This window comes from Neofelis nebulosa, chromosome 1 (genome assembly GCF_028018385.1).
Source record: "Neofelis nebulosa isolate mNeoNeb1 chromosome 1, mNeoNeb1.pri, whole genome shotgun sequence".
Lineage (NCBI taxonomy): Eukaryota > Metazoa > Chordata > Mammalia > Carnivora > Felidae > Neofelis > Neofelis nebulosa.
The window spans coordinates 43,043,523-43,070,300 of NC_080782.1; the positions used below are offsets into that span (position 1 = coordinate 43,043,523).

The following is a 26,778-nucleotide window of genomic DNA, read 5'->3' on the forward strand; positions in this document are numbered from 1 at the left end:
TAGGATATGTGAGGGATAGAGCCAAAATTCAGACCATAGTTTGACTCCACATGGAAGATAAGGCTGCTTCTCTTTCCTCAACCTTAGGCTGCCTCTGAACCAGTGAATTTCAGTCAGCCAGATTGTAATTATTTGGTTGCAAAATGTAGACCAGAAAGGGACCTCAGATCACCTAGTACAACTCCTTAATTTTACATGTTGAGAAACACTGGGTATTCTTGAGATTGTGTGTGGTTCCTTATTGGCAGAGTCAGCACTAACAAGCAGGAGGAGGGTAACAGGATGAGGATTGGCAGAGGGAGGAGTGCAGGAGGTTTCAAACTATAGATGCCCCTTCCCCTCCCCCCCGCCCCCCCCCCCCCCGCCACCAACCCCACTTTAGAATCGTTGCTCTAGTAAGTGACTCTCACTAAAGACAGCACTTTCCGTGGACTGCTAGGGAACAAGTTGAGAACCACTATTTCATATGATTAGCCAGAAGACAGGATTACAAATTAAATTCTCCTTGGGTCTCCCATAGAATCCGCAAACCTACCATTGTCATCACACCCCTGTCTTTTAGCATCTGGGAGTCGATGCCAGCATTAAACCTCTTCTCCATTATAGGCATCTGGTTCCAATATGGGAAAGGGAAGAGTAGCTCACTTAGTTTGGTGCCTGGGAAAGAGGAAGAGAAGGGGCTGCTGTGCAGAGTGGTGCTCTTCAGGGTCCAGTTTTGCTTTTTTGTTATTATGTCTCACCAAGAATGAGGAAGGGCTCAGGGAAATTCTGAGGAATTATTGGGAAGAGGAAAAAAATAAAGAAGTAAAAATGTATCTTTGACGATGCAGAATTAATATGGGAAGCAGTTTGGCACAAGCACACACACACTGAATGAGAATAGTTTCTCAACATGAGGTTAAAGACTGTTCTATAATTTAAATGTGATTCTATTTTGATGTGAATCAAAATTTTTTTATTAATTAAAACTTTACTTTTATGGTAACGATTTATAATTTAATGGAAATACATGCCCTTGTCATTAGAAAAATTTTTCCAATTTGAGTTTTTGTAATTTGTAATTTTTTGTGGAAATTGTTTTCTTGAGGTCTGAACTTTATTCACATTTCAGAAACATTGTACAAGAAGGTAGGAATCCTAAGTTCTTGTCTTATCCAGGCTGAGGAACAGTGGGACTTTGGACCAGTTGCTTAACCCTCTGAGTGTCAGTAAAATGAACCCTCTCTTTGTAAAATGAGAGGGTTGATGTATGATTGTGTTTTTTTCTACCTCTGACATTTTGTGATGCTCTGATGTATGTCTCCATGCAAGGCAGTGCCAGGATATTAGAGGATTTAGAAGCTCTTTTCCATTTATATTTAACACTTGTATATCCTTCCTTCCAGGTAGCGATGGGCTTCTTTCAAGTGGGCTTTGTTTCTGTCTACCTCTCAGATGCCTTGCTGAGTGGATTTGTCACTGGTGCCTCCTTCACTATTCTTACATCTCAGGCCAAGTACCTCCTTGGGCTCAGCCTTCCTCGGAGTAATGGTGTGGGCTCGCTCATCACTACTTGGATACATATCTTCAGAAACATCCATAGGACCAATATCTGTGATCTCATCACCAGCCTTTTGTGCCTTTTGGTTCTTTTGCCAACCAAAGAACTCAATGAGCACTTCAAGTCCAAGCTTAAGGCACCAATTCCTACCGAACTCATTGTCGTCGTGGCAGCCACATTAGCTTCTCATTTTGGGAAACTCCACGAGAAATACAATAGCAGTATTGCTGGACATATTCCCACGGGGTTTATGCCACCCAAAGCACCGGACTGGAACTTAATTCCCAGTTTGGCTGTAGACGCAATAGCTATTTCTATCATTGGTTTTGCTATCACTGTATCACTTTCTGAGATGTTTGCCAAGAAACATGGCTACACAGTCAGAGCTAATCAGGAAATGTATGCCATTGGCTTTTGCAATATCATCCCTTCCTTCTTCCACTGCTTTACTACTAGCGCGGCTCTTGCGAAGACTTTGGTTAAAGAATCAACAGGCTGCCAAACTCAGCTTTCTGCTGTGGTGACAGCTTTGGTTCTTTTGTTGGTCCTCCTGGTAATTGCTCCTTTATTCTATTCTCTTCAGAAAAGTGTCCTTGGTGTGATCACTATTGTAAATCTCCGGGGAGCCCTACGTAAATTTAAGGATCTACCCAAAATGTGGAAGGTTAGCAGAATGGATACAGTTATCTGGTTTGTCACTATGCTGTCCTCTGCACTGATAAGTACTGAAATAGGCCTGCTTATTGGGGTTTGCTTTTCTATGTTTTGTGTCATTCTCCGCACACAGAAGCCAAAGATTTCATTGCTTGGCTGGGTGGAAGAGTCCGAAATCTTTGAATCCATGTCTGCTTATAAGAATCTTCAGACAAAGCCAGGCGTCAAGATATTCCGTTTTGTAGCCCCTCTCTACTACATAAACAAAGAATGTTTTAAATCTGCTTTATACAAAAAAACTCTCAACCCAGTCTTAGTAAAGGCAGCTCAGAAGAAGGCTGCCAAGGCAAAGATCACAAAGGAGACAGTGATTTTCAGTGGAATCCAGGATGAAGTTTCACTGCAACTTTCCCATGATCCTTTGGATCTCCATACCATAGTAATTGACTGCAGTGCAATACAGTTTTTAGATACAGCAGGGATCCACACCCTGAAAGAAGTTCGTAGAGATTATGAAGCCATTGGCATCCAGGTTCTGCTGGCTCAGTGCAATCCCTCTGTGAGGGATTCCCTGGCCTGCGGAGACTATTGCAAAAAGGAAGAAGAAAACCTTCTCTTTTATAGTGTGTATGAAGCGATGGCTTTTGCAGAAGAATATCAGAATCAGAAAGGAGTATGTATTCCCAATGGTCTAAGTCCTTCCAGTGATTGAGAAAGTAGATGGAAAGAATACTTATGTCTAGCCAGTAGGTTGGTTTGAAGTGTGTAACACTTTCCAGTTCCGCAGCAGAAAATGTTGCACACTTGAAATTTTAACCTGATGATTAGGTATTATTCCTTTGAAGCTGATGGCCTTTGTAGATATCTACACATATGCAGCAGAGTAGAGCTTATAGTCAACCAGAATCAAAAAGAAGAAAATACCATGGGTTCAAGCTTTCTTGCAGATATGAGGTATTCTTGGAATTAAATGTCTATTGAATTGAACTGTAAAGTGACCCCCAAACTTAATTACCATCGTGTGTTTTAGAAGATTCGCATTTGGATTCTTCCTTCTCCAGGAAGTAAAGCTGTCGTTGACATTCTGAGAAGTGCTGGAGCCTGGTTGATATGGCTCTTTGGAGAGGGAGTAGAAAGGAGGCAGGGAAACAGTGTTGTGCCTGCTCTTATACCAGCAGGTCGGGAGACTTCTGGAGCACCAGGTTCGTTCTTACTTGTGTTTCTCCATTCCCAGTCTACTCCCTAGACAGCAGTAAGATCTCTGGCTTTTAATACGAGAGCGCCATTCCTTGCCTTAAGGCAAGGAACCACGGGCACTATCTTATTAGGAGCTGGATGGCTGGGCAGGCTTGTGAAATCCTACCAGCCAGCCTCATATTACTTACAGCATTCTCTGTAATACACTTGATGTTTTTATTCATGCCTTTTTGTTTAGGGTAAGTGGATAAGCAAAGGGCTCTTGCTCATAATCAGCCAAAATAATAGGAATCTGCCCTGTCTTTTCTGTGACCTCAATCAATCCCTGTTTCTGAGTATTTCTCTACCGTTAAGCTCTGGTGTAGCTTTCATTCATCCATTGTTTCCCATGGAATCTGTCTTACACTGTCGTGGATTACCAGCAACTAGCTTGCCAGGTAGAAGGCAGAATGCCGACTCCACAAGTCTAGAAGGCATTTTTAATGAGCTTGAGGCAAACTGTTGGATGGATTGCAAAAAGGAATGATTGACAGTTTCCCTTAGGAATTTGTATACTTAGCAGTGAATTTTTTTCCTCTTCCCTTGGCATTTTAGTGAGGGTCCACTGCGGATTGACAGTCTTTCTCAAGTAGGAGGTACTGTTCATCTTTACTCTGCAAGAATATTTTATTGTAACCAATGGAAAAGAATGCATGGAAGTGATAGCGTGCTTCCAGAAGAACATCAATAATTAATTGGTGGATGTTTTAGTGAAAACAAAGCTAATGCTCACTGTCAGGCACCCTATTGATGTCCAGTAAATATGGATGACAGTGACAGCTTTTAACTCTTTGGGCCACCTAAAGCTGTTATGCAAGAGGATTTAGAAACATCCCAGATTCTGTGGGTGTATTATTTATGACAGCTGGCCACAGGTTGTGGCTCCAGGAATAGTTCCTTTTGAAAAGCAAGAATGTCTGGCATTGAAAGCTTATTGTCCTGTATGTGGACCTTGATAGACAAGAAAAAATACGGGTTTTCCAAAGTTAGGATGAGGAGACTAATTTAGAGGATGTTAAAACATTTAGCTACAGTACTTAAAGCAAGAAAAATAATTGCAAAAACGCAAATCATTTTTTAACCTGCACTACATTCTAAACAATTTAAATGTGAGACCCAAACCCTATGGGTAGGGCATCTATTAGAGTGGGACACTTTAAAACATATTTAGCTTTCTTTTGGGCTCCATAAATTTCAAGTATTGCTTTTCTATTGGTGGAGCTCTGTCCATCTATTTGCATGGAAAATGCCTTTCAGTTGTTAAAACAAAGCAGTTTCTCAGTAAAAAGTTGGATTTCAGTCTTTGAGGTGATTGATTTCATGATTAAATATAATAGTACTAAATTTTGACATCCCTTTAGAACTTAAGTCTAGAATTTCAGAAATGTTAACTACCGTTTGTATTCGTGGGGTTTTTTGGTTTGCTTTCAGCCAATATTTGCCCTTTCTACCCAGTTTTAGGGATAGAAATAGTAAAATTCCAGTGTCTTGGTTGGTTATTTGTTTTTAATCCCTGTTCTCCCTCCCTCAAGGCAGGTTTGAATCCCGACCATTATAGATGTCTAATGTCATGTGAGAGAGTAAATAAGTACATGTTCAAGACGACCCTGTCTGTAATTTAGCAAACACTAGCACAGCAAAGAAAAGTGTCCACGGAATTTGGAGAATCCCTTAGGAATAACAGGGTCTGATTTTTACCTGGCATTTCTGTCCACATGTGGATATAAACAATTAATGGAGCTGTATGCAATTAGCAAATTCTCGAATTGTGTTCTGGTTTGTTCCTCTCCTACCCAAACAAACAAACAAACAAACAAACAGATTCTGCTTTTGGTAGCTACTTACAAAAACACTTAAGATTTCACTAGAATTTATAGCTCCATCCTCTGCTTTGGTTGAGGCCCACCTATACTTACACATTGTTGATTGCTAGTGTTTAAAAAAATCAAATCCGAAACCAAAATCTAGTTCACCAACAAAACTATTGTTTTCATTTTCTTTCTTGCTCAAGGGCTGAGACCTTGAGTTCAATAACTGATACTTTACATACTTTATTGATACAAAAATATCTTGCATACCTTAAACTTTAGAGTCTAAATGAAGTGTTTTCTCATTGCTTATTGACAAATGTATAAAATTCTAAATATCTTAAAATGGTCATGTAATTGAAACGTAATGTGTACATTCTTGATAGTAAAAACTGGAAGGGGGGAGTATGCTAAAAACCGAAAGAGTAAGGATAACTGTCAAGAGGAGTGAAGGGAATACACCATCGAAAAAAGACGATCTCTGACCAAATGGGGGAGAAAGGAGAGGGACTCGGTTGAATGGAGTCCAATCCCTGGTTGGTCCTGACCTTGGGAGATCAGGATTAGGAGCCACACCTTAGTTTTGACAGCAAGGTCGGAACTGGGTTCTGTTACGAGAAAGGGAGGGTAGATTCACCAAAGCAGAAAGAGCTGAGGAGCATGTGGTACCCTAGGGCTGGGGCAAAGGCCCAGTGGACCTGCTCCGGAGCACTAGACTGAGTGACTATAGCCTCTGATGGTGGTAGAAGTGACAGATGTCTAGTTGACAAGTTTTGTTTAATAGGACCAAAGGAAAACAAATTTTGATAGTCTGACTTAGCTTTTAAACAGTAGTAGTCATTGAAGCCAAATTTGTTGGTAAATTTACAGTATGGTACATGGTAATCTTTAAACATGTATCAAGAAGTTAGATGAGTTCATTAGACTAGTCTAATGCTAATGAAAATGTTTTAACCAGAACAATAATTCTCTGTAAGGGGATTTTTCTTAGCAGTTGGTCACTGAAGAATGCATTGTGTGGCTTTTAGCCCTGATCTTAATATGAAACTGAGAAAAACACCATGAATTTCTTGGGAACTTAAATTAGTCTAGAAGTTACAATGATAAATTTGAGCTTTGTGATGCTTGTTATTGTTCTTAAGGATTGTTTTCCTTTGTGTATTGCTACAGATGAGCTATAGGGTTTTGTTTTGTTTTTTCAGCAATGTAGATAATATCTCAGTACTTACTGAGGATCCGTGCTGGAGTCTAGGGTCCTGCACCAAGTACTAGAACTATGGTACTAAATCTCGCAGATGGGCTATAATGGTCACCCTCCTAGGATAACACCCAGGACACTTGGAGGGGTTTATGGAGGGGCTAAGCTGAGCCTGGACTGAGGTCTGAGCAGAAGACCGGCAACTGAGGCAAACAAGGAGGCATGAACACTCCTGGTCTATTCAGGGAATGATTCCAGTGACATGGTAAAAATCCCATGAATAGGATTTAGACTTCGTTTAGTTTTTCTGTTCTTTGATGTTTTTCATTTTTTGCATCTGTTTTCTTTCTCTATTTTAGTGATGCCTTAATTTGAAGCTGGGTTTAAAAAACTGCAAAGAAGAGGAAATCAGATCTAGAAAGCTTTTAGCCTTTGAACTAATTTGGCTTTTTTTTCCTTTTGTACTAAGATTTTATTAGATAATCATGATTGGAATCATCAGGTGCTAATAACAAGAATGAAAATTATAATGGAACAGGCCCAAATAATAAGCCTACTGGTTTGTTATCACAGCCTATGATTAAAGTAAAACACTATTGAAATATTGTAAGTTAAAGGTACATTTTAGTTTTTAAAAAACAAACATTAGTAACTTTAGGGATGGAGAATTTAGATGTGGGAGTAGGAGAAGATTTATTTTTATAAGGTAATTTTTATCCTGACAAGGACTATTTTTGAAAAGTGTTTTGCACCTAAAATTTTTAAGTGAACATATTCAATACAGTTGGGAAAGTTAAATGAGCAATATACTAAAGAGTGAATTTTTTTTATATGAATTTTATTTTTCTCTTAATGACACAAGATAAGGAGATCCTGAATTATGAAAACTAGAATAATGAAGGACACCAAATGCGTTCATTGGAGGTACAATGTTTGCAAGTCTGCACTGGAGCATTGTACCTTTTTTGGACTTGAATTATAGCTCTTAAAAAGGCCAAATACTTACAATGTAATTAATATAATCTAATCCAATATAAACAAAATACCAACGGCAAAATTTCTAACTGAAGGTTTTTTAGTTGGCAAATAGACAAGCAGACTTAGCCAGAAAGGATTTTTAACTGCAGCTTTAATGGACTTATTTTACGGGGCACGTGGGTAGCTCAGTCAGTTAAGCTCTGACTTTTGATTTCGGCTCAGGTCATGATCTCATGGTTTGTGGGATCGAGCCCTGCATTGGGCTCTGCACTGACAGCACAGAGCCTGCTTGGGATTCTCTCTCTCTCTCCCTCTCTCTCTGCCCCTCCCCCCACTCACAATCTTTCTGTCTCTCAAATAAACTTAGAAAAAAATTTTTTACATTAACTTATTTTAGGGAAGTTCACACCCCCTTTTCCCCATCTCCCATCCTCCCGTCCCTCACCCCTAAAATAATAAGATGCTAGGAATCAAAAAGCTCTTGCCTTTTCCATTCAAATCAGTTGGGGAATTAGTATTTGAATTCTGATGCTACCATGATTTCTCAAAAATTAGTGGGAACAAATCAATCTATATACAACGCTACCTTTTTTTGTCTCCTTTGCAATGTTATATACAAATCAAGACAATATCAGGATGACAGGTGAATGAACGTAAATTCTCAGTTTTGTCTATTCCCTAAAAAAGTATACTGCCCTTTTTTTCCCCAATTGTTCAAGGCTAATGACTTTTGGGAACATGTTTTATACCACATATATCTGTTTTTAATTAAAGCAAGTGCCTTGATGCCATTCTATATAAATCATGCTTAACCCTCTATGGGATGAGAATGAGTTGATGGATTGCAGTCTATTGCAGGAGGGGGGGGCGGGTAGTTGGTTAATAGCAGATGTTTTTCTTCTGGAACGATATGTTCATGTTGTTTATTATGTAAGATCCTGTACGTGTTGAGATCTAGAGGTGTCATTTCATTCTGCTAATAAATTGTTAATGCTAATAAAATATTACTCTGTGTCTAAATTATTTAACTGCTTCACTAAGAAATACATTTAGGTCACCAGTGATCTTTAAAATACCATCTCTTTACATTTGGAGAGGGATCCATCCGGTCATTAATTTTTCCCAACTATGACAAGAGGATCTGTCCTTACAGAAAGCCATAATGCATAAAGAAACCCAGTTCTTTTGTCTTTGCTTTGCGATCCTGAGTACATTAACCCTTTGGGGACTCAATTTTTTCATCAGTGAAGAGGGGAGGAGCACTAGATTGCTTGAGGAACCTTCTTCCAGTTCTCATGTTGCCTGACGACTACTCTGTACCATGTTGGAATCCAAAAATCCCAAACTGGCTAATGTCTCGCTAGTCCTAACTCTGAATTTCAGTAAGTGAATTTTGCGCCACATTTTCCCCGTCAGTAAGTGGAGGCTAAAACCTTATACACAGAATGAAGGAGTTGGACTGAATGGTCGTCTAAGGGCCCTTCCAATCTTGCTGTCCTGTGTACTCACCCTGTCTGCACGCAGCACCTGGCATGCAGAGCCTTGTGAAGTGCCTCACACACTCTGTAGCATCTCTGCAGGTGCCTTGGAGGGCTCTGCTTCCCCATCTGTCCTTTCAGTGCTCATGTTCTTGGTCTCTTCTCTCCTCATTTAGCATCATTGCTCGTTTTTAATTTTCAGATCTGATTGAGACCGATGAAAGTATGACTCTTGGAGAAATACCACATGTGCATGTAAAAATATCCACATTATTAAAAAGGTTGGTTCACAGACCCCACGTCATGACCATTTTGCATTATAAACTCCAGATGACTACATCCACGTCTATGGCTTCCGTTGCTTTATTATCTGCATGCTCGTGGCAGCCAAACACGATTTCCAGCCTTTCTAGATAGAACACCAATCAGCCTGTCTATATATAAATCTCCAGAGCTGTTATTGGACAACTGTGCCTGGGAGCCCAGAGGCACGTCACATGCAACACCTCCTCAAACTCCTCTTTTCCCGTTGACCTAGCTTGATCATGGCATGACCCAGCAACTCAAGCCAGAAACCTGGGAAATCCTAGAATATTCCTCTTCAATTCAATCAACAAATCCATCTCTTTCAACATCTCTTTCTTGCCCTGAATGTTCATTTATCTTCAGGACTATGCCACAGCCTGACTAGCTAATCTGTTTCTCCACCACTCAGCCTCCACACTAGTTATCAATTATTTTCTTAAAAAAAAAAAAAAGAAAGAAAGAAAGAAAGGACCTTTGCTATTTCTAAGTGGTTCTCTAGTGTTTTCAGAATAAGTTCAGAACTAATGCTGTAGCCAACAAGGCCTTAAAAACTTTGCCCTTGGGGCACCTGGGTGGTTCAGTCCATTAAGTATCTATCGCTCAGGTCATGATCTCATGGCTCATGGGTTCAAGCTCCACATCGTGCTCCGTGCTGACAGCTCAGAGCCTAGAGCCTGCTTCAGATTCTGTGTCTCCCTCTCTCTCTGGCCCTTCCCCACTCATGCTCTGTCTCTCTCTCTCAAAAATAAACATTAAAAAAAAAAAAAACCAAAACTTTGCCCTTGCTTACATCTTCAACCTCTTGTCCTGCCATACATCCCTTTGCTTGACATAACCTCTGACCTTAGGTGATCCCAAATGGGCCGTTTAAAAATACTGTTATATACGCTTTTGTTATGCTGTTCCTTCCACCAGGAGTTGCCTCCCAGCCCCATAGGCCTAGCTTTTTACTAGTCTTTCCAAATACTTCTTACTAAATGTCCCTTGCTCTTGGCAAAATTTCCCATTGAATTCCTCTTCTCTCATGCAGGGTCTCCCTTTGGGCTTCATCTCTGTATATCCTCTAAAATGGCATTTACCATTCTGTTGTTTTTTCCTCTCTCCTCTCCTAACTGGACTCCTTGAAGATAGGGCCATGTATTTCATCCTTAGAGACTTCATGGCCAGCAGTGGGTATAAGGTCCAATGTATGACTATTACAAGCATGGATATGTTTGTTGGATAGTCAATTCTCTAACATTGCCTCATTTGCAGAGCATGTCTATCTGTCCAGGGTCAATTACATGGCCTGTGGTTATCAATGGTTGGAAAAAGTCCCTGGTGAAGGGGTAGATGTGCAATGGGGTGGATCACAATGTGGTCCAAGTCACAGTTATTTCTTAGTTGCCCGAACAAGTCTCACATCCTGTGTCTTTTCTCTCCTTGTCGTCCTTTTCAATCTCTGCCATGTCAGAGAAATTACACATGGCCGCTTCTAAGGATGCTTCGATTGGCCAAATTTTTCCATTATGTAGTCTTCCTCTGCCCTCTGGTGGCCAGAATATGCCACAACATTCCACTTCAAAGAACTATGGCCTCTGGTAGTAGGAACAATTGTTTAAGAGGTATGCAACTCTGGAATACATTATCTGAGCCTATTTGTCCTTTTGCATTGCAATTTTCTGGAAAGATTAAATGATAAGGAGTAAAACGGTTCTTGGCATATAATAGGCAATAATTCTTAGCTTCTTTCCGTTTTAATGAAAGAACCCATCTTAAGAACAGGACAAAGAAAACTTGAATTTTATCTAATGATTAGGCTGGGTGGTTCCAGAACACTAAACCCCAAGATCTGTTAGTGAAAAAAAGGTCTGGCAAGGGAGGTCCCTGCCTCTAGAAAGTACCTGTAAAGTTCCGAATAGGGATGGAAACTAATGACCATAGATAGCATTTATAAAATACATAGTCTGGGCCAGGTATACTTTATCCTCTTAACAGCTCGGCTGAGGTAGGTGCCTAGTTTCAGAATATTGGCCTACAGAGTGGATTGGTCAACTGGGGTAAAATAAATCCTCAAGTTGGGGACGAGGGACAGGAGGGTCAGGGAGAAATCATGGCCTGATGAAGACAGCAGACTCAAAAGGGATAATATTAGATTCTTTTAGTTTAAAAAGCAAAGCATCAAACAAAAACCCTAATGTCCAACAGGATCAAAGGTTTATCCAGTGTAAACCAGACAGCAAAAGTTCTGCTTTAGGTATGATTTCTATCTAATAGGATCTAATTCATGTGATACATTAGAGTCAAGAATGTGAGATTTAAAAAAAAATGTTTATTTTTGAGAGAGAGAGAGTGGGGGAGAGGCAGAGAGAGAGGGAGACAGAGGATCCAAAGCAGGCTCTACACTGACAGCAGAAAGCCGATGTGGTGTTTGAACCCATAAACCATGAGATCATGACTGATCTGAAGTCAGACACTTAACCAGTTGAGCCACCCAGGTGCCCCCTCTCTCTCTTCTTATTTTTTAAAACAAGTTTAAGCACATATTTACTCAATACTACTATATGCAAGGCACTTAAAGCCTTTCAGGGGCGCCTGGGTGGCTCAGTCGGTTAAGCGTCCGACTTCGCTCAGGTCATGATCTCACGGTCCGTGGGTTCGAGCCCCGCGTCGGGCTCTGTGCTGACAGCTCAGAGCCCGGAGCCTGCTTCAGATTCTGTGTCTCCCTCTCTGTCTGACCCTCCCCCGTTCATGCTCTGTCTCTCTCTGTCTCAAAAATAAATAAACATTAAAAAAAAATTTAAAAAAAAAAAGCCTTTCATACCAAAGTCTTGTGTGTGTAAATTCTGCAATACCTTTATATGGAAGGAAACAGTTGAAATTCTTCATTATCAAAGAACAGATGATAACCTGGAATAGTATATTTGAGGCAAAGATACTCATGGAAAACCTTTGCAAATTCTTTTAAATACAGGACAGCCCTGCCCTATCTTCAAGTCATTTTCTGGTAGAATCAATGCTTCAAACAGCTTTTTTAAAAGGTGGCATTGACACATTACACGTGTATATCAATTTATACACAAATGTTTATTGAAGTGCCTATGAATGCCCAGCGCAGTGCTAGGCACCATTAAGGTTACAAGGGTCCCTGCTCCCATGGAGCTTACAGTCTAGTCAAAGAGCCACAGAACACTGATAAACATTTAAGTGTTTGAGTGCTAGAGACAAAAAGTGCCAAGGACTTGAGAGACAGAAGGGTGCTTAATTCCTCAAGAAAGGCTGGGAGAAAGAGGACTCCAGTTAGTTCTTGAAGGGCCTTATGTTCAGGGCCTACCTAGGTAGGGAGCAAGGCAAGGCATTCAGGTAAAGGCACACCAGCAGACATAGGGTTGGAGTGGAAGAAAACGGCCTATCCAGGAGCAGCACATACACTGAATTGTAGGGAACAAGCAAGCTAGAAATGTAGGTTGTAGCTAACTCTAGAGGGTGCTAAAACTCAATTGAATGATCTATTTTTTTTTTTTTTTTTTTAAGGCATTTAGGAGACACCAAAGACACGTGGGCAGGGGCCATCGCATGATGTCAATAGATCTGACATGTGCAAAGTGGACTTCAGGAGAAGAAAGGTGAGGGAAGAAACTCAAAATCATGTCAGTAACCCTGACACAAAATGGTGACCACAGGTAAGGTGCTGACAGTGAGATGGAACCCCAGGACTCAGCCAGAGGGCACCGTTTTCCTCTCCTAAGTATTAAGGATTTAAAAAATATGTATAGTGCTTTTGGGGCTCCTGGATGGTTCAGTTGGTTAAGCGTCCAACTCCTGGTCTTGGCTCAGGTCATGATCTCATGGTTCATGTGACTGAGCCCCATGTCAGGCTCTGTTCTGACAGCATGGACCTGCATGGGGATTCTCTCTCCCTCTGTCTCTAAAAATAAATAAATTTTAAAAAATTTTAAATAACAGGGCACCTGGGTGGTTCAGTTGGTTAAGCGTCCAACTTCGGCTCAGGTCATGATCTCGCAGTTTGTGAGTTCAAGCCCCGCAACAGGCTCTGTGCTGACAGCTCGGAGCCTAGAGCCTGCTCCAGATTCTGTCTCCCTTTCTTTCTGCCGCTTCCCCATTCACACTCTGTCTCTGTCTTTCTCAAAAATAAATAAACATTTAAAAAATTTTTAAGTATGTATAGTACTTTTAATTATACTAGTTTGTTGAAAACTTTCCAAAACAAGGTTTTAAAAATCCATTTAAGCATTTTTTTGTGATTGTTGTTGTTTTGTTCAACATGGAAGCAATACTTTCTATAATTAATCTGCTTTATATGTGTTTCAATTAAAATGACTACAGAAATAAAAATTACTGAATTGCCATGGGTTTTTGAAATAACCACAAAATTAAGCTGTGTGTGTAGGCCGGGGGAGGGGGTGGGCACGGGGGGAATCTACCCGACAACACTGACAGGTATTGTACATACCTTCTAAAAATGAAACAGATGTCTCACATATTAGGAATAGATACCAGGGTTATAAAGGTTATCAAGGATATTAATAATATCCTTCTTTATGGGAAAGCAACTTTAATATTATAAATGTGGTCATAAGTTTATACAGTCCTAAATAACTTAAAATCAACTCAGCTCTAGCAGATATCTCCGAAGAACAAACATAAAGGAATGAAAGTGAAGTAATTTCAGTAAAGGTAAACATAGTGTGCCTTCATCTTAATCATAAAGTCCAGGCTGGATTATCCACAGGTGTGGAGAACAGTGCAAATAATCCAAATAGAGAATGAGCCAAACCCTGTCACACATGTCCTCACTCCCACAAACTTCCCTCTCACTTTGTCTGGAAAGTGAGAGGTACACTGGGCCGTATGTTCTCTCCCGTGATCCTGATCAGCAGGATTTTCTGATATTATACCATGCCTCCTGCTTTGTATTGTATCTCCTCTTTAATGCACCTCGTATTCCCCTGTGCCCCAGCTCCCTATAAGCAATAAGCTTCAAGTATTACAAGGTGTGTCAATATGCTAGGTGACTCCTGTTAATTCTTTGGGCACAGACAGATGTACCTCTACTGAATACCTGGCTAACTGGTGGGGCATATAGGAGAAAAGCTAGGAAGGTTGTAGATTACCAAATCAGCAGAAAGGAGTCAACAGATCTGGAATAAAAACAGCTAAGGCTTTTCTTTTTTCTTTTCTTTTTTGCTAGTTAGTGAGTGGGAGTTTTCAGATGGCCAAACGAAGAGAGAAGTACTAGAATCCAGCTAAACCAGTGGTTCTCAAAGTATGGATCCTGGACCACAGCAATATCAGCATAACCTAGGAACTTGTTAGGATTGCAAATTTGGGGGCCCCACCTAAGACCCACTGAATCAGAAAATAAGGAGGTGGAACCCAGCAATCTGGGTTTTAGCAAGCCTTCCAAGTGATTCTAAAGGGAGCTAACATTTGGAAAACACTGAGCTAGACTTACTGGGAAAAAGTTGGCTCTAGCCCCACAGCGTGTTTGACTTTCCTGTGGCCAATCCAATAATCTTTTCTGCACATCGGAATTACCTGGGGAGCTCCACAAACTAATGCCTGTGACCCAACACCAGTGATGGTGATTTAATTGGTTTGGGATAAGGCCTGGGCTTTGCAAATTTTTTTGAAGATCTTCAAGAGACCCTAAGGTGCAGACAACTTGGGGAACCATCTGATGAATCAAAAGATAACACACATAGTAGTCAAATTTCATTTCCAAATACCGTTCAAGGAAGTTTCCTGATTATTTCAGAGGACTGGAACGTTGTCATCAAAATCTTAAAATTTAAGTTCCGTATCCTATCTTTAAAAAAAAACCCAAACTCACTTTATTCTTGTAAACTACATTTTCTAACTTAAAAGGGACAGTTAATTCCTACATTATTATGTTTGGAGAAAATCTGTAATTTTGGACTCAACAAGAGTTTGTGTCACTTTTCTCATTAAATATTCATCTATGCCATTTAGTTGTCCAAAAACGGCATCAGGAACACCTGCACAAGTGGAAAGGAACTGTCTGAGTTTCTGCACACTTGAGATGGCCTCTGTGATGGTGATTTTTGGCTGCTGTGGTGAAGATACCTCTCCCTCATCCTCACTTCCAGCTTCATCTGTATTTTCACCAGCCTCCGTGCCCTGGATGACCTCTGTGTCCATCAGATCTTGAGAGATGATAAGGTCATCGTCTGCAGTGACAAAGTCCTGGAAATTTATTTCATTTGGGACACAGGTGGCAATAGCCACGGAGTGCCACAACTCTTCAGTGGCTATCTCTGGTTCACTGGCTGCTGCTTCTGGGCCGGAATCTGTCAGTTCCATAGGGATGATGCCCGCCTTCTGCCAGCATCTCACCACCGTGGATTGCTTGACTGACCACCATGCTGCAGCGATCATGTCAATGGCCTGCCTCATGTCCACTTTTTCTTGATCCTCACTGCTGTGGCGCTTGAGGAGGATCTGTTTCAGGAGGTGGCTTCTATATAGCACTTTCATGGTGTGAATTATGCCAAGATTCAGGGGCTGCAGAACGGCAGTACAGTTGGAGGGCAGGTACCCCACCTGAATCCTTTCCAAGCGTGGCAGCATGTTGTGAGCCGAGCAGTTGTCAATCAGCAGGAGGATGCGGCGTTCTGCCCGCTTCATCCTGGCATCCACTTGCATCAGCCACTCGTTAAACAGGTCCTGCGTCATCCATGCCCACCGGTTGGCTCGGTAATCACATGGGAGGGAATGGACATTCTTGAGACAGCGTGGGTTGGCTGACCTACCAACAATCAATGGTCTCATTTTTTCAGTCCCCGAAGCATTGCAACAAAAGAGTGCTGTCAACCGCTGCTTTGCTTTCTTGCCCCCTCTACAATGGTCCCCTTTAGCAGCAAGCGTGTGCTGGGGAAGCAACTGGAAAAACACTCCTGTCTCGTCAGCATTAAAGATATCATCTGGGCTGTAGTCAGCAATCAGTTTTATAATTTCCCCTGCATGCCACTCGTTAACCTTATCTATTCCTAGACCATTCATTAATCTGTCACTATCCTCTCTACAGACTGCTTTCAAAGCAATTCCGTGGCGATCCCTAAATCTGTTCAGCCAGCCCACACTTGCTTGAAAGTTGTCATAGCCAAGCATGTTGGCCAAGTTTAGTGCTTTTTTCCGAATGACAGAACCAGTCACAAGAATGTTTTTGGCATGGATTTCTCGAAACCAAGCAAAAACAGCCTTATCGATGTCGTCATAGAGAGCGTTTCTCATCCTTTTCCGCTGGGGTCCTACGGATGCCTCCCGGACCTTCTCTTCAAACTTGGCGCGGTCCTTTAAGAATGTAGACAAGGTGGAAGGAGTGATACCGAATTCTTTTGCCACATCGCCTTTCCTCTTTCCCGAGTCTACAGCTTCCACGACTTTCATTTTCTCCTCCAGGGAGAACTGCCGACGTTTCTTGTTCCCCTTGTTTGCCATGTCCGCAGAATGAGGGCCGGGCCACGATTACCAGGGCTGTGTGTGTCCCTCCTCCTGGCTTGTTTTGTCACAAGTGTAGAAAGCTGAGGAGACAAAATGGAGGACCTGTCGGGAACCAAAGATCACAGAATCCCCCTAAACGATGGGTCAGATTTTTCAAAATCCTACTAGGAAATGATAACATAAGGCCCAAATCAAGAGAAAACGGGATTCATACTACTGCTTTTGGTAGGGATTACTTATTTAGACTCGTAGCGTGTTTGAAATAGAAGAGATCTTACAGAGGATCTAGTTCATTTACACTTTACGAGCCTCTGTAGAAATAATAATAATGTCTGCTCTGATATGTGAGTAGATTGAAACAATAGACGGTGAAGAGGTTTGTAAATAGCAGTGTGCTGTATAAATTCAAGGGATTATTTTCTGACTCATTTTAAAAACAGAAACTAAGGCCAAGAGAAGGGCCTACCCAAGTTCATACAGCTCAGATTTCTTGATTTCGAATTCGTGGCATTTCTTCTACTCCACAGTCCTGCTTGAAATGCCAACAAAATGAGATCTTCAAAGCTCTACCCCTATTTGGCTTGGAAGGATTTTCACTGTGGGGATGTTTGTGGTAGCCACACATTCATTTAGTGAATATTTATCGGTGCCAAGTGGCAAGGATATCGTGATGAACAACACAGTCAAGGTCCCCGCCCTTATGGAATATACAGTATGGTGGAGGAAGATCAACAGTAACTGAACAGATAAGCAAGAGAATGATAGAGTGTGATATGGCTATGAAAAAAATAAACATGATCAGGCAGTAGCAGTTTTGCTAATTGCCTGTGCAGACAGTTTATCATGAGAGTCCTCACAAGACAGGGGGCTGTGACCTTCTACTGTGACTGCAACTTTCCAAGCGCTGACTTCTATCACCACCTCCACACTTATCTATTCATTCTTGGCATCCTCTACGTGCTAAGCACTGTGCTCGATGCCAGCCATACAGAGATGGATGGAACACAGTGCTCACCATTGAGGAGCGCACCAGGGACTCAGAGAAGACAAGCACTACAGTGTATGGAAAACTATAAAAGAGGTTACAGAGTACTATGAGCTAGAACACAGAAGTGGAGATGATCAACTGGGTGGGGCATGGGCAGTGCACTTCAAAGAGGAAACCACTGATGTTGGGTCTTAAAGTATAAACAACTAGGAATTCATGAAATAGAAGGAAATGGGTGGAAAGGCAATAAAGTACTATATAAAACAAGATGGCATGGTCAGGAAAAAAAGTCTCTGGAGAAGAAAGCAAGAGCCAAATCATAGAAATTCTAGCTTGATCCTGGGACAATAAGAGGCCAGAGAGGTCTGTTTATTTGAATGACATGATCATATTTGCATTTTTTAAATGTTTATTTATTTTGAGAGAGAGAGAGAGCCAGTGTGAGCGGGGGATGGCAGAAAGAGAGAGAGAGAGAGAGAGAGAGAGAGAGAGAGAGAATCCCAAGCAGGCTCCACGCTGTCAGCACAGAGCCCTACGCAGGGCTTGATCCCACAAACTGTGAGATCATGACCTGAGCCAAAATCAAGAGTCAGACGCTTAACCGGCTGAGCCACCCAGGTGCCCCAGATTTGCGCTTTAGAGAGTCCTTTGGTTGCAAAGTGGAGAACCTGATGATTAAAATCATTTCCCCAAGAGGTGTCCCTAACTCTGAAGATGAAAGCAAGCTAGCCTAATAGGCCACAGATGGTTGGGATATGTTAATTTGAATGTAAAGGGAAGCTACTGGAGGATTTTAAGTGAGGAGAAAGATGACTGTTAGGTAAAGAATGGAACTGAAGGGGGTCAGAGAAAAAGCAGGGGAGACTAGTTAGGAGGCTGCTGTGTGAGTCCTAAAGTGAGAGAATGGTGACTGGGATTACAAGAATAGTGGATATGGTGAGAAATAGTCAGTTTGGGTCTATGTTTTTGTAGATCTTGCTGATGGACTGCATGTGAGGCGCAGGGGGAGTCAAAAGGTAACTCCCAGATTTCTGGCTGGAGCACTGAGCAATCCCATGGATGGTGGTACCATTTACTGAGATGAGAACTGATTACCGAGGAGATGGAAACCAATTACTGACGATCTACTTCATAAACGTAACTTGTTACTTTGCATGCTTTACACAGCTTACACACGACAGGACTGGGATTCAACTCCTGGGAGACTCAGCGCGAAGTCAGTGTTCTGAACACTTGTAGAGTGCTACATACCCTGTTCTGGGAACTACCAGTATTGAGAGGAGACACGCAAAGAGAATGAAGCAAGAGCCAAGCCAAAGTCTCGTAGGTCAAGCTAAGTTTGAATTTTATTCTAAGTGAATGAAAAGACACTAAGTGATCTTAAGCAGAAAGTGACCGAATCAGACTTAACAGTGCAAAAAGATCACTCCGCCTGTTGTGTGGAGAGCAGATGGCAGAGCTACAGGAGAGGAGGTGGGAAGAGACTGCATCAGTCCAGGAGGAAACAATGGTGACCAGGATGTTGGTGACAGTGGTACATGGAGAAAAGTATGCAGATTGGAAATACATTTGCAAGACAGTGAGGGTCGTGCAGGGACTTGTACAAATGTGGAACATTCTGTGACACGGGCGGGAAAATAGTATATCATTCTTGTCTGATTCCAGACCGTCTCCACTTGGGTCATTCGGCTAGGTTTCACTTCAGGAATTCACTATCATAACTGTGTGTGGGGCGGAAGGACGGATTGGGGGAGATCACCCGGGTGAGAAGGCCAGCTTGATGCGGCACTAACAAGTAAGAATCCTATCCTGAAAAAGCAGGGACAGACTGGGCAAGGCTGGGGTCAGGCCTTGAACACCGTGCTGAAAGGGAGGTGCTGGGGCTCCGGAGGGCCCGACGTGGCTTTGGGAGGTGAGGCGTGGCCTCGACCTCTCACGCTCGGCACAGCCCCGCCCCAGTTACCTGAGCGCCCTACGGCAACGCCCGAGGGCTAAGCGGCCCCGGCGTCCCACCGCGGGCGGCCGCAGCTTCCTCCTCCTCCCGGAACTTCTAGCCGGAAGCAGTCCGTCCGCCTTACCAAGCCCCCTCTAAGCCTCTAAGGAGTTCCTATGGGCCCGCCTCTCGACTAGGGCTGGACTGTTGCGCTTGCGCAAAGGGCCGCACGCAGTCACGCGCAGGTGGCCGCTTCCGGCGCGCCGCGAGGGCCGCCGGGAAGGGTCTCCCTGGCGATCCGAGGTGTGCTGCTGCCGCTGCTGCCGCCGCCGCCGCCGCCGCCGTCGCGGAACCGGTGCTGCGGCGACGCCCGCGTCCCTGCTGTCTTCCTCGGGTTCCCCGGGGCTTGACCCCCGGGGCCCTCGGCAGGCGTCGGTGAAGAGCCTGCGGAGCGAACCTGTGCTCCCGTACCCGCCTTCCACGAACTCATATCGCGACTCCGAGGAGGGGGAGCGAGAGGACCTGTCGCGACTCCGCGCCGTGTGTCGCCGGGCGGGGCCGCGGGGCCGGGGCTCCTCCAGCCCCCGGGATGCGCGCGCGAGCCCTCGCCTCCACTTCCTTGTTGCCGCTGTCACGACTGGAGCCGCTTCTCGCCGACAGCGGGGAGCGCGAGTGCGCCGGCCAGCCCCCTCGTCGAGCCCTCGGGCCGGACGCCTCCGGGAATGTGAGCCGCGCGGCGTGCACGCTCCTCCGGGTAAGTCCCGCCCTCGAGCACCTCGCTGCACTGTGCCACCGACCCGCTGGGCCACCTCGAGTCGGGTCCTGCGGCTCTCTGAGCCCTGTTGCCACTTCCACAGAATAGGAGCAGTAAGCCTTAGTGTTCTTCCGCATTCGGAAGGGACGTCTGAGACCCCGAGAGGGGAAAGAACTAGCTCAAAGGCAAGCCATGGCCCCTAGTCGAACCGTCAAAGGCCATCTCGTGAGGTTATGAGGAGCATCTGAAAGAACAAAGTGTCTCAGATTTCACGTATTGCCCTTAATCCTGTTTTACGGATGAGAACAGCGAGGCTGAGAGAGTAAGTAGGTTTCTCAAGGTCATAGAGCTCTGTGTGTGGATGCCGTTAAAATGGGTAACTTAGAATCCTGATCTTTTGCCTTCTAGAGCCCTTGGTTTTAACCTTTATATTATCCTGTCTTTTTTTGCACTGGTGTATTGAGGCCTAGGGTCTGAAAATCATCTTGGACCCAGGTTAAAATGGGGTAGTCAAACAAGCAAAAACCCAGGGCAATCTATTCCTGCCCCCACCCCAAGGTGGTTGTAATGACTCTGTTTCCTAAATTGTTTTTGCTCTGGGTGCTAAAACCTTATATGGCATTCTTTACAGATACTTTCCTGCAGTTACTGCTTTTCTTTGCAAGACTCTCAAGGGCTGAAAAGTCGATTGATTAAGGGCAAAAAAAGGACAGTACCTACATAGCCTTGATTTGAATTCTAGCTACCCTTATCCTGTGAAGGCACTGGCCTGTTAACTTACCCAACCAGGTTGTGGGTTATATTCTCTTCCTGGGTTGCACTGTGACAGAATGCAGGGTTTATTTGTTTTAATGGGAAGGGAAATCATTAAAGTGACACAGAATGAGAAAGAACCTTGGGAATAATGTGTTTTTGACTGGGGGTGTCTTTAAAGTTATAGGTGACACATTGTCTGCATTTTCTAGGGGAGGGTTTTTAGCTTTCATAGCATTCTCAAAGGTATTCTTGCCTTCCCCAAATTTAGCAGCTTACCTGTTTCAGCTTTTTCATCTCACATAAGGAACAACTGAAATTCGGGGTGGAGTATCGACTTGTCTGAGATCACATGGTTAGAGTTGAGCCTTGAAGCCAGGTCTTCGTGCGCTGCTCAACATGCAGTGCTCTTTTTCTCGTTATACCTTAACCAGGTAACCTCGTCATTTGTGGAGTGAGGTTTAAATGAGATGTGAGTGGGCTTTGTAATACACAGATGTCTCCTGTGTTTTCTGCTCCGACTCCCTCCTCCCAGAAACCTAAGTTCTCTTCTGACAGATTTTCAGGAGCAACAACAGTGTATCATTTCTGTCTCATAAAATTGAAGTGGTTTCTGGAAACCTTTCTCCCTCTAAGGATGGAGTCTTTTGGGTAAAACTCCTACTAAGAACGTGGCCACAGATATACTAGCTCTTGTGGCCACAAATATACTAGCTCTTCTTGAACTCGTCATTCAGGTTTTTTTGTGCCTTTCTTTTTCTAGCAAAATCTGTTCATAGATTTTCTGTTTCTTAGGCGGGACGGTAATGTTGGTCTGTCAGATTGCCGTTTAAACCTAAGCTGTCCAATACTCTAGCCATATATGTGGCTAATTTAAATTCATTACAGTTAAACAAAACCAAATTAATTTGGTTCCTCAATCATACTAGTCATATTTCAGGTGCTTAGTAGCCGGATTGGAGAGCACAGATACAGAACATTCCCATCATTTGCAGAAAGTGTATTGAACAGTGCTGGTTTAGAGGATTGCCAGTGGAGATGGGGAGCAGTGTAGTATAATGAAAGAAGGCTCAGAGACTTGGCTTTTTCAATTAAAAAAAAAAAATCTCTTAAGTCCCTATTTGGGTGTGGTGGCCTTAGGCATGTCATGAAACCACAGATTATTAATCTTTACTAATGAACCCTTTATTTTGTGTAGCACTTGACTATTCTCAAATAGACTTACTTCTATGGTATCCTTTGAGCCTTATCACTGTAAATCTGTAGCAAAGGTGGATGAGACATCTTTCTTTTTATATGTGAAAGACTCGAACCTGAACTAGCTGAAGGACCTACCTGCTCAAAGTCACACAAGCTGGCAGAGTGTAAAGAAATCTATTACATACAGCCACTTACTGCGTGTCTGAATGAATCATTGAAGCAGTTTGCTTAAGGTAATGAAACATGAGAGAGGGTCCAGAACTTCTGACTCCTGGCTAAGTATTCTTTTTACCTGTTACCATAAGGAATTCTTATAATGTGGGGGCTATTCTTTGAGTTGAAGAATTATTACGTCCCATGAATGATTATAAGCAAATGGGCTGTCTAAGCTAGTGATCCTAATTTTGCCTAGTCAAAGGAATCACCTGGGACACTTGTTAAGCATGCAGATTTCCATACCCTCTGGAGATTTCGGATTCTGAAAAGCTGAGGTGGAACCCTGGAATCTGTATGCTTGTTAAGTACTCCGCCCCCCCCTCCTCCTCCCAGTGCTTCCTAGGATCTGCTGAGTTTGGGAAATGACTGAACCTTAAGGGCCTGGCAGAGATAGGGGATCATTGGATCAAGTGCCTGCTGTCCTTTTTAGGATAGATTCTTGAAACTTGTTTGTGTTTGCCTTTGCTCTAGCCATGGATGCATCATATGATGGTACTGAGGTAACTGTCGTGATGGAGGAAATTGAGGAAGCCTACTGTTATACCTCTCCTGGGCCACCCAAGAAGAAGAAAAAGTATAAAATACATGGAGAAAAGGCCAAGAAACCCAGGTTAGCCAACACCTTTAGGTAGCTGACATTTATAAACACAAGCTGCTTGGAAAACTGTGTTGAGGAAGACCTTGGGCTGTGTCCAGATTCTTTGAGAGTGCCATGTCTGTTATTGAACGGGTGTGGTGTTGTGGGGAGAAGGGGATGGGAAGTAGGAAGTGATACCAGCAGTTGCCATTCCTGGCCAGATTATGATCATGTTTTCCTGTCACTGGAAATTGTACCATACAAATGGTGGAAGCTATGTACAAATGAACTGTGTTATTTATTATTGTCATTGTCGATACTGAAGCATTTAAAATCGGGCATTAATAAAAATACAGAATCATAAACAGTATCAGCGATGTCTATAAAGACTATCCATACTGTAGCTCTAATCTCCCTCTTAACTAAACACTCCAAACTTCTTGCTGAAGGTACCAGTTTCAGGTTACTTTGGTAGTTAATTTACTTCCCTTTCTCAACTCTGGGGAGGTGCTGTTCACCAGAGAGATGGCCAGAGGCTGTGTAGAGGAGTAAAGCATGTGAGTGATAACCAGATTGCGATCAGCCCCCTAAGTAACCTTTCCCTGAGAGAGGAGTGACAGGGCACTTGTATATCTTTGCTCATACTGGCCTTTAAAGCCAGTCATTCCTGTAGAAAATGCGGTCCATTGAAAAGTGAATCAGACAAGCTTCTGCTTCCAGCTTTCTGGAGGGAGAAACCTGTACACCATCTGGGGCTGTTACTTAAATGTTTGTTTGCTTCAGTCCCTGTTTGGTTAAATCCTTTGAAATAAAAAGCTGGGTTTTTGCCTCTTTACTGTCAAACCCTAACACTGCAGTATTTACTGGTTGAATGAGGGAAAATCTGAAGAAGTCACTGCTTCCTTTAGGTCGGCTTATCTTCTCTACTATTACGACATCTACTTGAAAGTGCAGCAGGAGCTCCCCCACCTCCCTCAATCCGAGATCAATAAGAAGATTAGTGAAAGTTGGAGGCTCCTGAGTGTGGCTGAGAGGAGTTATTATCTGGAGAAAGCCAAACTAGAGAAAGAAGGTTTGGATCCTGTAAGTAATTTTGTTTTCCAACTAATTTCTCCACTGGGTTAATGGTGAAGGCCTTGGGAAGACCAGCCTCCTATTCTCCTGTTTCCTTTTCTTGGGAAAACTTTGAGTCCGTTTTATCTTTTTTCAGTTTATCTTTTTTTTTTTTTTTTTTTAAATTTTTTTTTTCAACGTTTTTTATTTTTTTATTTTTGGGACAGAGAGAGACAGAGCATGAACGGGGGAGGGGCAGAGAGAGAGGGAGACACAGAATCGGAAACAGGCTCCAGGCTCCGAGCCATCAGCCCAGAGCCTGACGCGGGGCTCGAACTCACGGACCGCGAGATCGTGACCTGGCTGAAGTCGGACGCTTAACCGACTGCGCCACCCAGGCGCCCCACAGTTTATCTTTTTTAAGGTCTATTCATTTATTTTGAGAGAGAGAGCATGCACGTGCAAGGGAGGGGCTGGGGGGGTAGGGAATGAATCCCAAGCAGACTTTGTGCTGTCAGCGCAGAGCTCAGCACAGGGCTCAGTCCCACGAACAGTGAGATCAAGACCTGAGCTGAAACCAAGAGTTGGATGCTTAACTGACTGAGCCACCCAGGTGCCCCAAGTTTTGTCTTCATGTAGTAGCTTATATAGGCATTTCTCCTGCACAGTGTTCATGTTACTCATTGAACGTAATGAATATGTGTCGTGCTGGTTGCTATCAGTTATAACATAATCAGCAGTTGGGCTTGCAGAGTTTAGAAGTAGATGTAGCTGCTTTGTATAATGTCACATTCTTCTGTTACCCGCTGGTGGTTGTGCACTGTGCCAGAAGCAGAAATGCAAGGTTAAAGCTGAAGATGATGGAGGAGACTGAGGCTTGAATTAAAGAATATTCTAGAGTGCCTTCCAGTTTGTGCCTATCAGCCATTGTGTATTTCTAGTTCACAGTAACAAAACACACTGGCAACTATTAATAGGGCTGGCTTATTTTTGTTTGTTTTTACTCTTTTTTAAGAGAAAGAGCTAGAGAGCACAAGTAGGTGAGAGGGGCAAAGGGAGAAAGAAAGAAAGAAAGGAAAGAGAAAATCTTAAGCAGGCTCAAAAGAAAAGAAAAGAGAAAATCTTAAGCAAGCTCCATGCTCAGTGTGGAGCCCAGTGTGGGGCTTGATCCCATGACCTATGCCAAAATTAAAGAGTCTGGATGTTCAACCATCTGAGCCACCCGGGTGCCCCAGGGCTGTTTTTTGTTCTGTTTGTTTTTAACAAATTCCTGCAGGAAAAATATTCTTGTTACTGCAGGGTTAACCTTAACTCTTTTTTTCAGTTGAAACATTGTCTCTACTTTCTTTTTCGATAATATAGAGCAAAGGTTCTTCAGGAATGCAACAACTGTGTTACAGCAGAAGAGGTTGTGTTTTCCCTTAGTGGAGCCGTCTGCCAATGCCATTTAGATTATGTTGTCCTTATTGGCTTGGCATTCCTCTTCTGGAAGAGTTTTGTGCTATCTATGGTCTTGGAGATACCACTTTGTATCCCCTCCTTTAGATGATTTGTTTATAAATAATCTGGGAGACAATTCCTGTTGGAGATGGAAAGTGGAATTTAGGAATTAAGTGCATATACCCCTGTGGTTTCCCCATTATAAATTCAGCAACCTTTTGCCCTGATACGAGAAAATTTTCCCTATTCCCAGAGTGATAATAGCATTTAAAGGTAGACAGTAATATAGGTCCTTATTAAGACTTTAAAAAAAAATTTGTTTTTAAATGTTTATTTATTTTGAGAGAGAGAGAGAGATGTATTTATTTATTTTGAGAGAGAGAGAGAGGGAGAGCGAGCAGGGCAGAGCCACAGAGAGAAGGAAACAGAATCCGAAGCAGGTTCTGCACTGTCAGGGCAGAGCCTAACGTGGGGCTCAAACTCACGAACTGTGAGATCATGACCTGAGCTGAAATCAAGAGTTGGACTGAGCCATCCAGGCACCCCTTGTCCTTATTAAGACTTTAAATTTTTTTTTTTTAAGTAAATCATCTGCAGTATCCACATGGGATTTTATATATTTACCGTCATCTCTGCCACTACTGCCAAGAACATGAATAGATTATCTCTGATACTAACTAGCTGTGACCTGGGAAGAATCACTTAATCTTTGAGTCTTAGTTTCCTCATTTATAAAGTGGGGAGTAATAGTAACTGCTTACAGTGTTTAAAATATATAACATAAAGCATCTAGCTGAGTCCTTGGCACACACTGCCTTGGTCAATAAATATCAATCTTTACTAGGTTAAGTGTCCAGTGGCCACATAATAAGAAAAGGTGGTATTTCATGAGCATCTGAACGTGCCAAGACTGGGGAAGGCTTTAGGTGCTGTGTTTGAACTCTCCCATGTTGCCTGGTGTGAAGGTGAGACCCTCCTGCCTGCATACTTTGAAAGCCTGTCAGAGACTTTGTGGCAGCTCGGCGTCTCGGCAGCCCTTCCAGTGTCTTGCCAAGTGGCAAGACCCGTGGTTCCAGCGTCATTCAGGCCGGCCTGGTTTCTCTGTGCTCGGATTTGTTGATTAAGTCCAGATCATTCTTTGCATTTGCTACGACTTAATCTTGTTCTCCTGACCTGTCTGCTTCAAAGGGTGACTTGAGAAT

At 42.9% G+C, this 26,778-nt stretch overlaps 3 protein-coding genes across 11 annotated transcripts in view; 2 read left to right on the plus strand and 1 right to left on the minus strand.

The window, feature by feature from the left end:
• Positions 1 to 19,616, plus strand: part of SLC26A2 (solute carrier family 26 member 2) — a 31,599-nt gene extending 11,983 nt beyond the window's left edge. For 3 of the 4 annotated variants that reach the window (XM_058719985.1, XM_058719993.1, XM_058719974.1), the window contains one exon: positions 1,386 to 8,418. In XM_058719985.1, coding sequence (XP_058575968.1) covers positions 1,386 to 2,906 — 1,521 coding nt within the window. In that variant the 3' untranslated portion in view covers positions 2,907 to 8,418. Of the gene's footprint in view, positions 1 to 1,385; positions 8,419 to 12,711; positions 12,804 to 18,817 lie in introns of those variants that run through there. The other variant, XM_058719998.1, reaches the window with a different exon arrangement.
• Positions 15,009 to 19,743, minus strand: TIGD6 (tigger transposable element derived 6). Its single transcript, XM_058720004.1, has 2 exons — positions 19,614 to 19,743; positions 15,009 to 16,742 (listed from the first exon to the last, which is right to left on the minus strand). The coding sequence occupies exon 2, from the start codon at positions 16,657 to 16,659 to the stop codon at positions 15,088 to 15,090; it is 1,572 nt and encodes a 523-aa protein (XP_058575987.1). The 5' UTR covers positions 16,660 to 16,742; positions 19,614 to 19,743; the 3' UTR covers positions 15,009 to 15,087.
• Positions 19,744 to 19,838: 95 nt separating this feature from the next.
• Positions 19,839 to 26,778, plus strand: part of HMGXB3 (HMG-box containing 3) — a 48,238-nt gene continuing 41,298 nt past the window's right edge. For 2 of the 6 annotated variants that reach the window (XM_058719917.1, XM_058719931.1), the window contains exons 1-3: positions 19,896 to 20,337; positions 22,978 to 23,116; positions 23,992 to 24,166. In XM_058719917.1, the coding sequence (XP_058575900.1) occupies positions 22,980 to 23,116; positions 23,992 to 24,166 (312 nt within the window). In that variant the 5' untranslated portion in view covers positions 19,896 to 20,337; positions 22,978 to 22,979. Of the gene's footprint in view, positions 20,338 to 22,395; positions 23,117 to 23,991; positions 24,167 to 26,778 lie in introns of all 6 variants that reach the window. The other 4 variants (XM_058719907.1, XM_058719892.1, XM_058719924.1 and 1 more) reach the window with 4 other exon arrangements.

Coding starts and splice junctions, on each gene's coding strand:
- TIGD6 (XM_058720004.1), bottom strand. CDS start 16,659: ATGGCAAACAAGGGGAACAAGAAACGTCGGCAGTTCTCCCTGGAGGAG.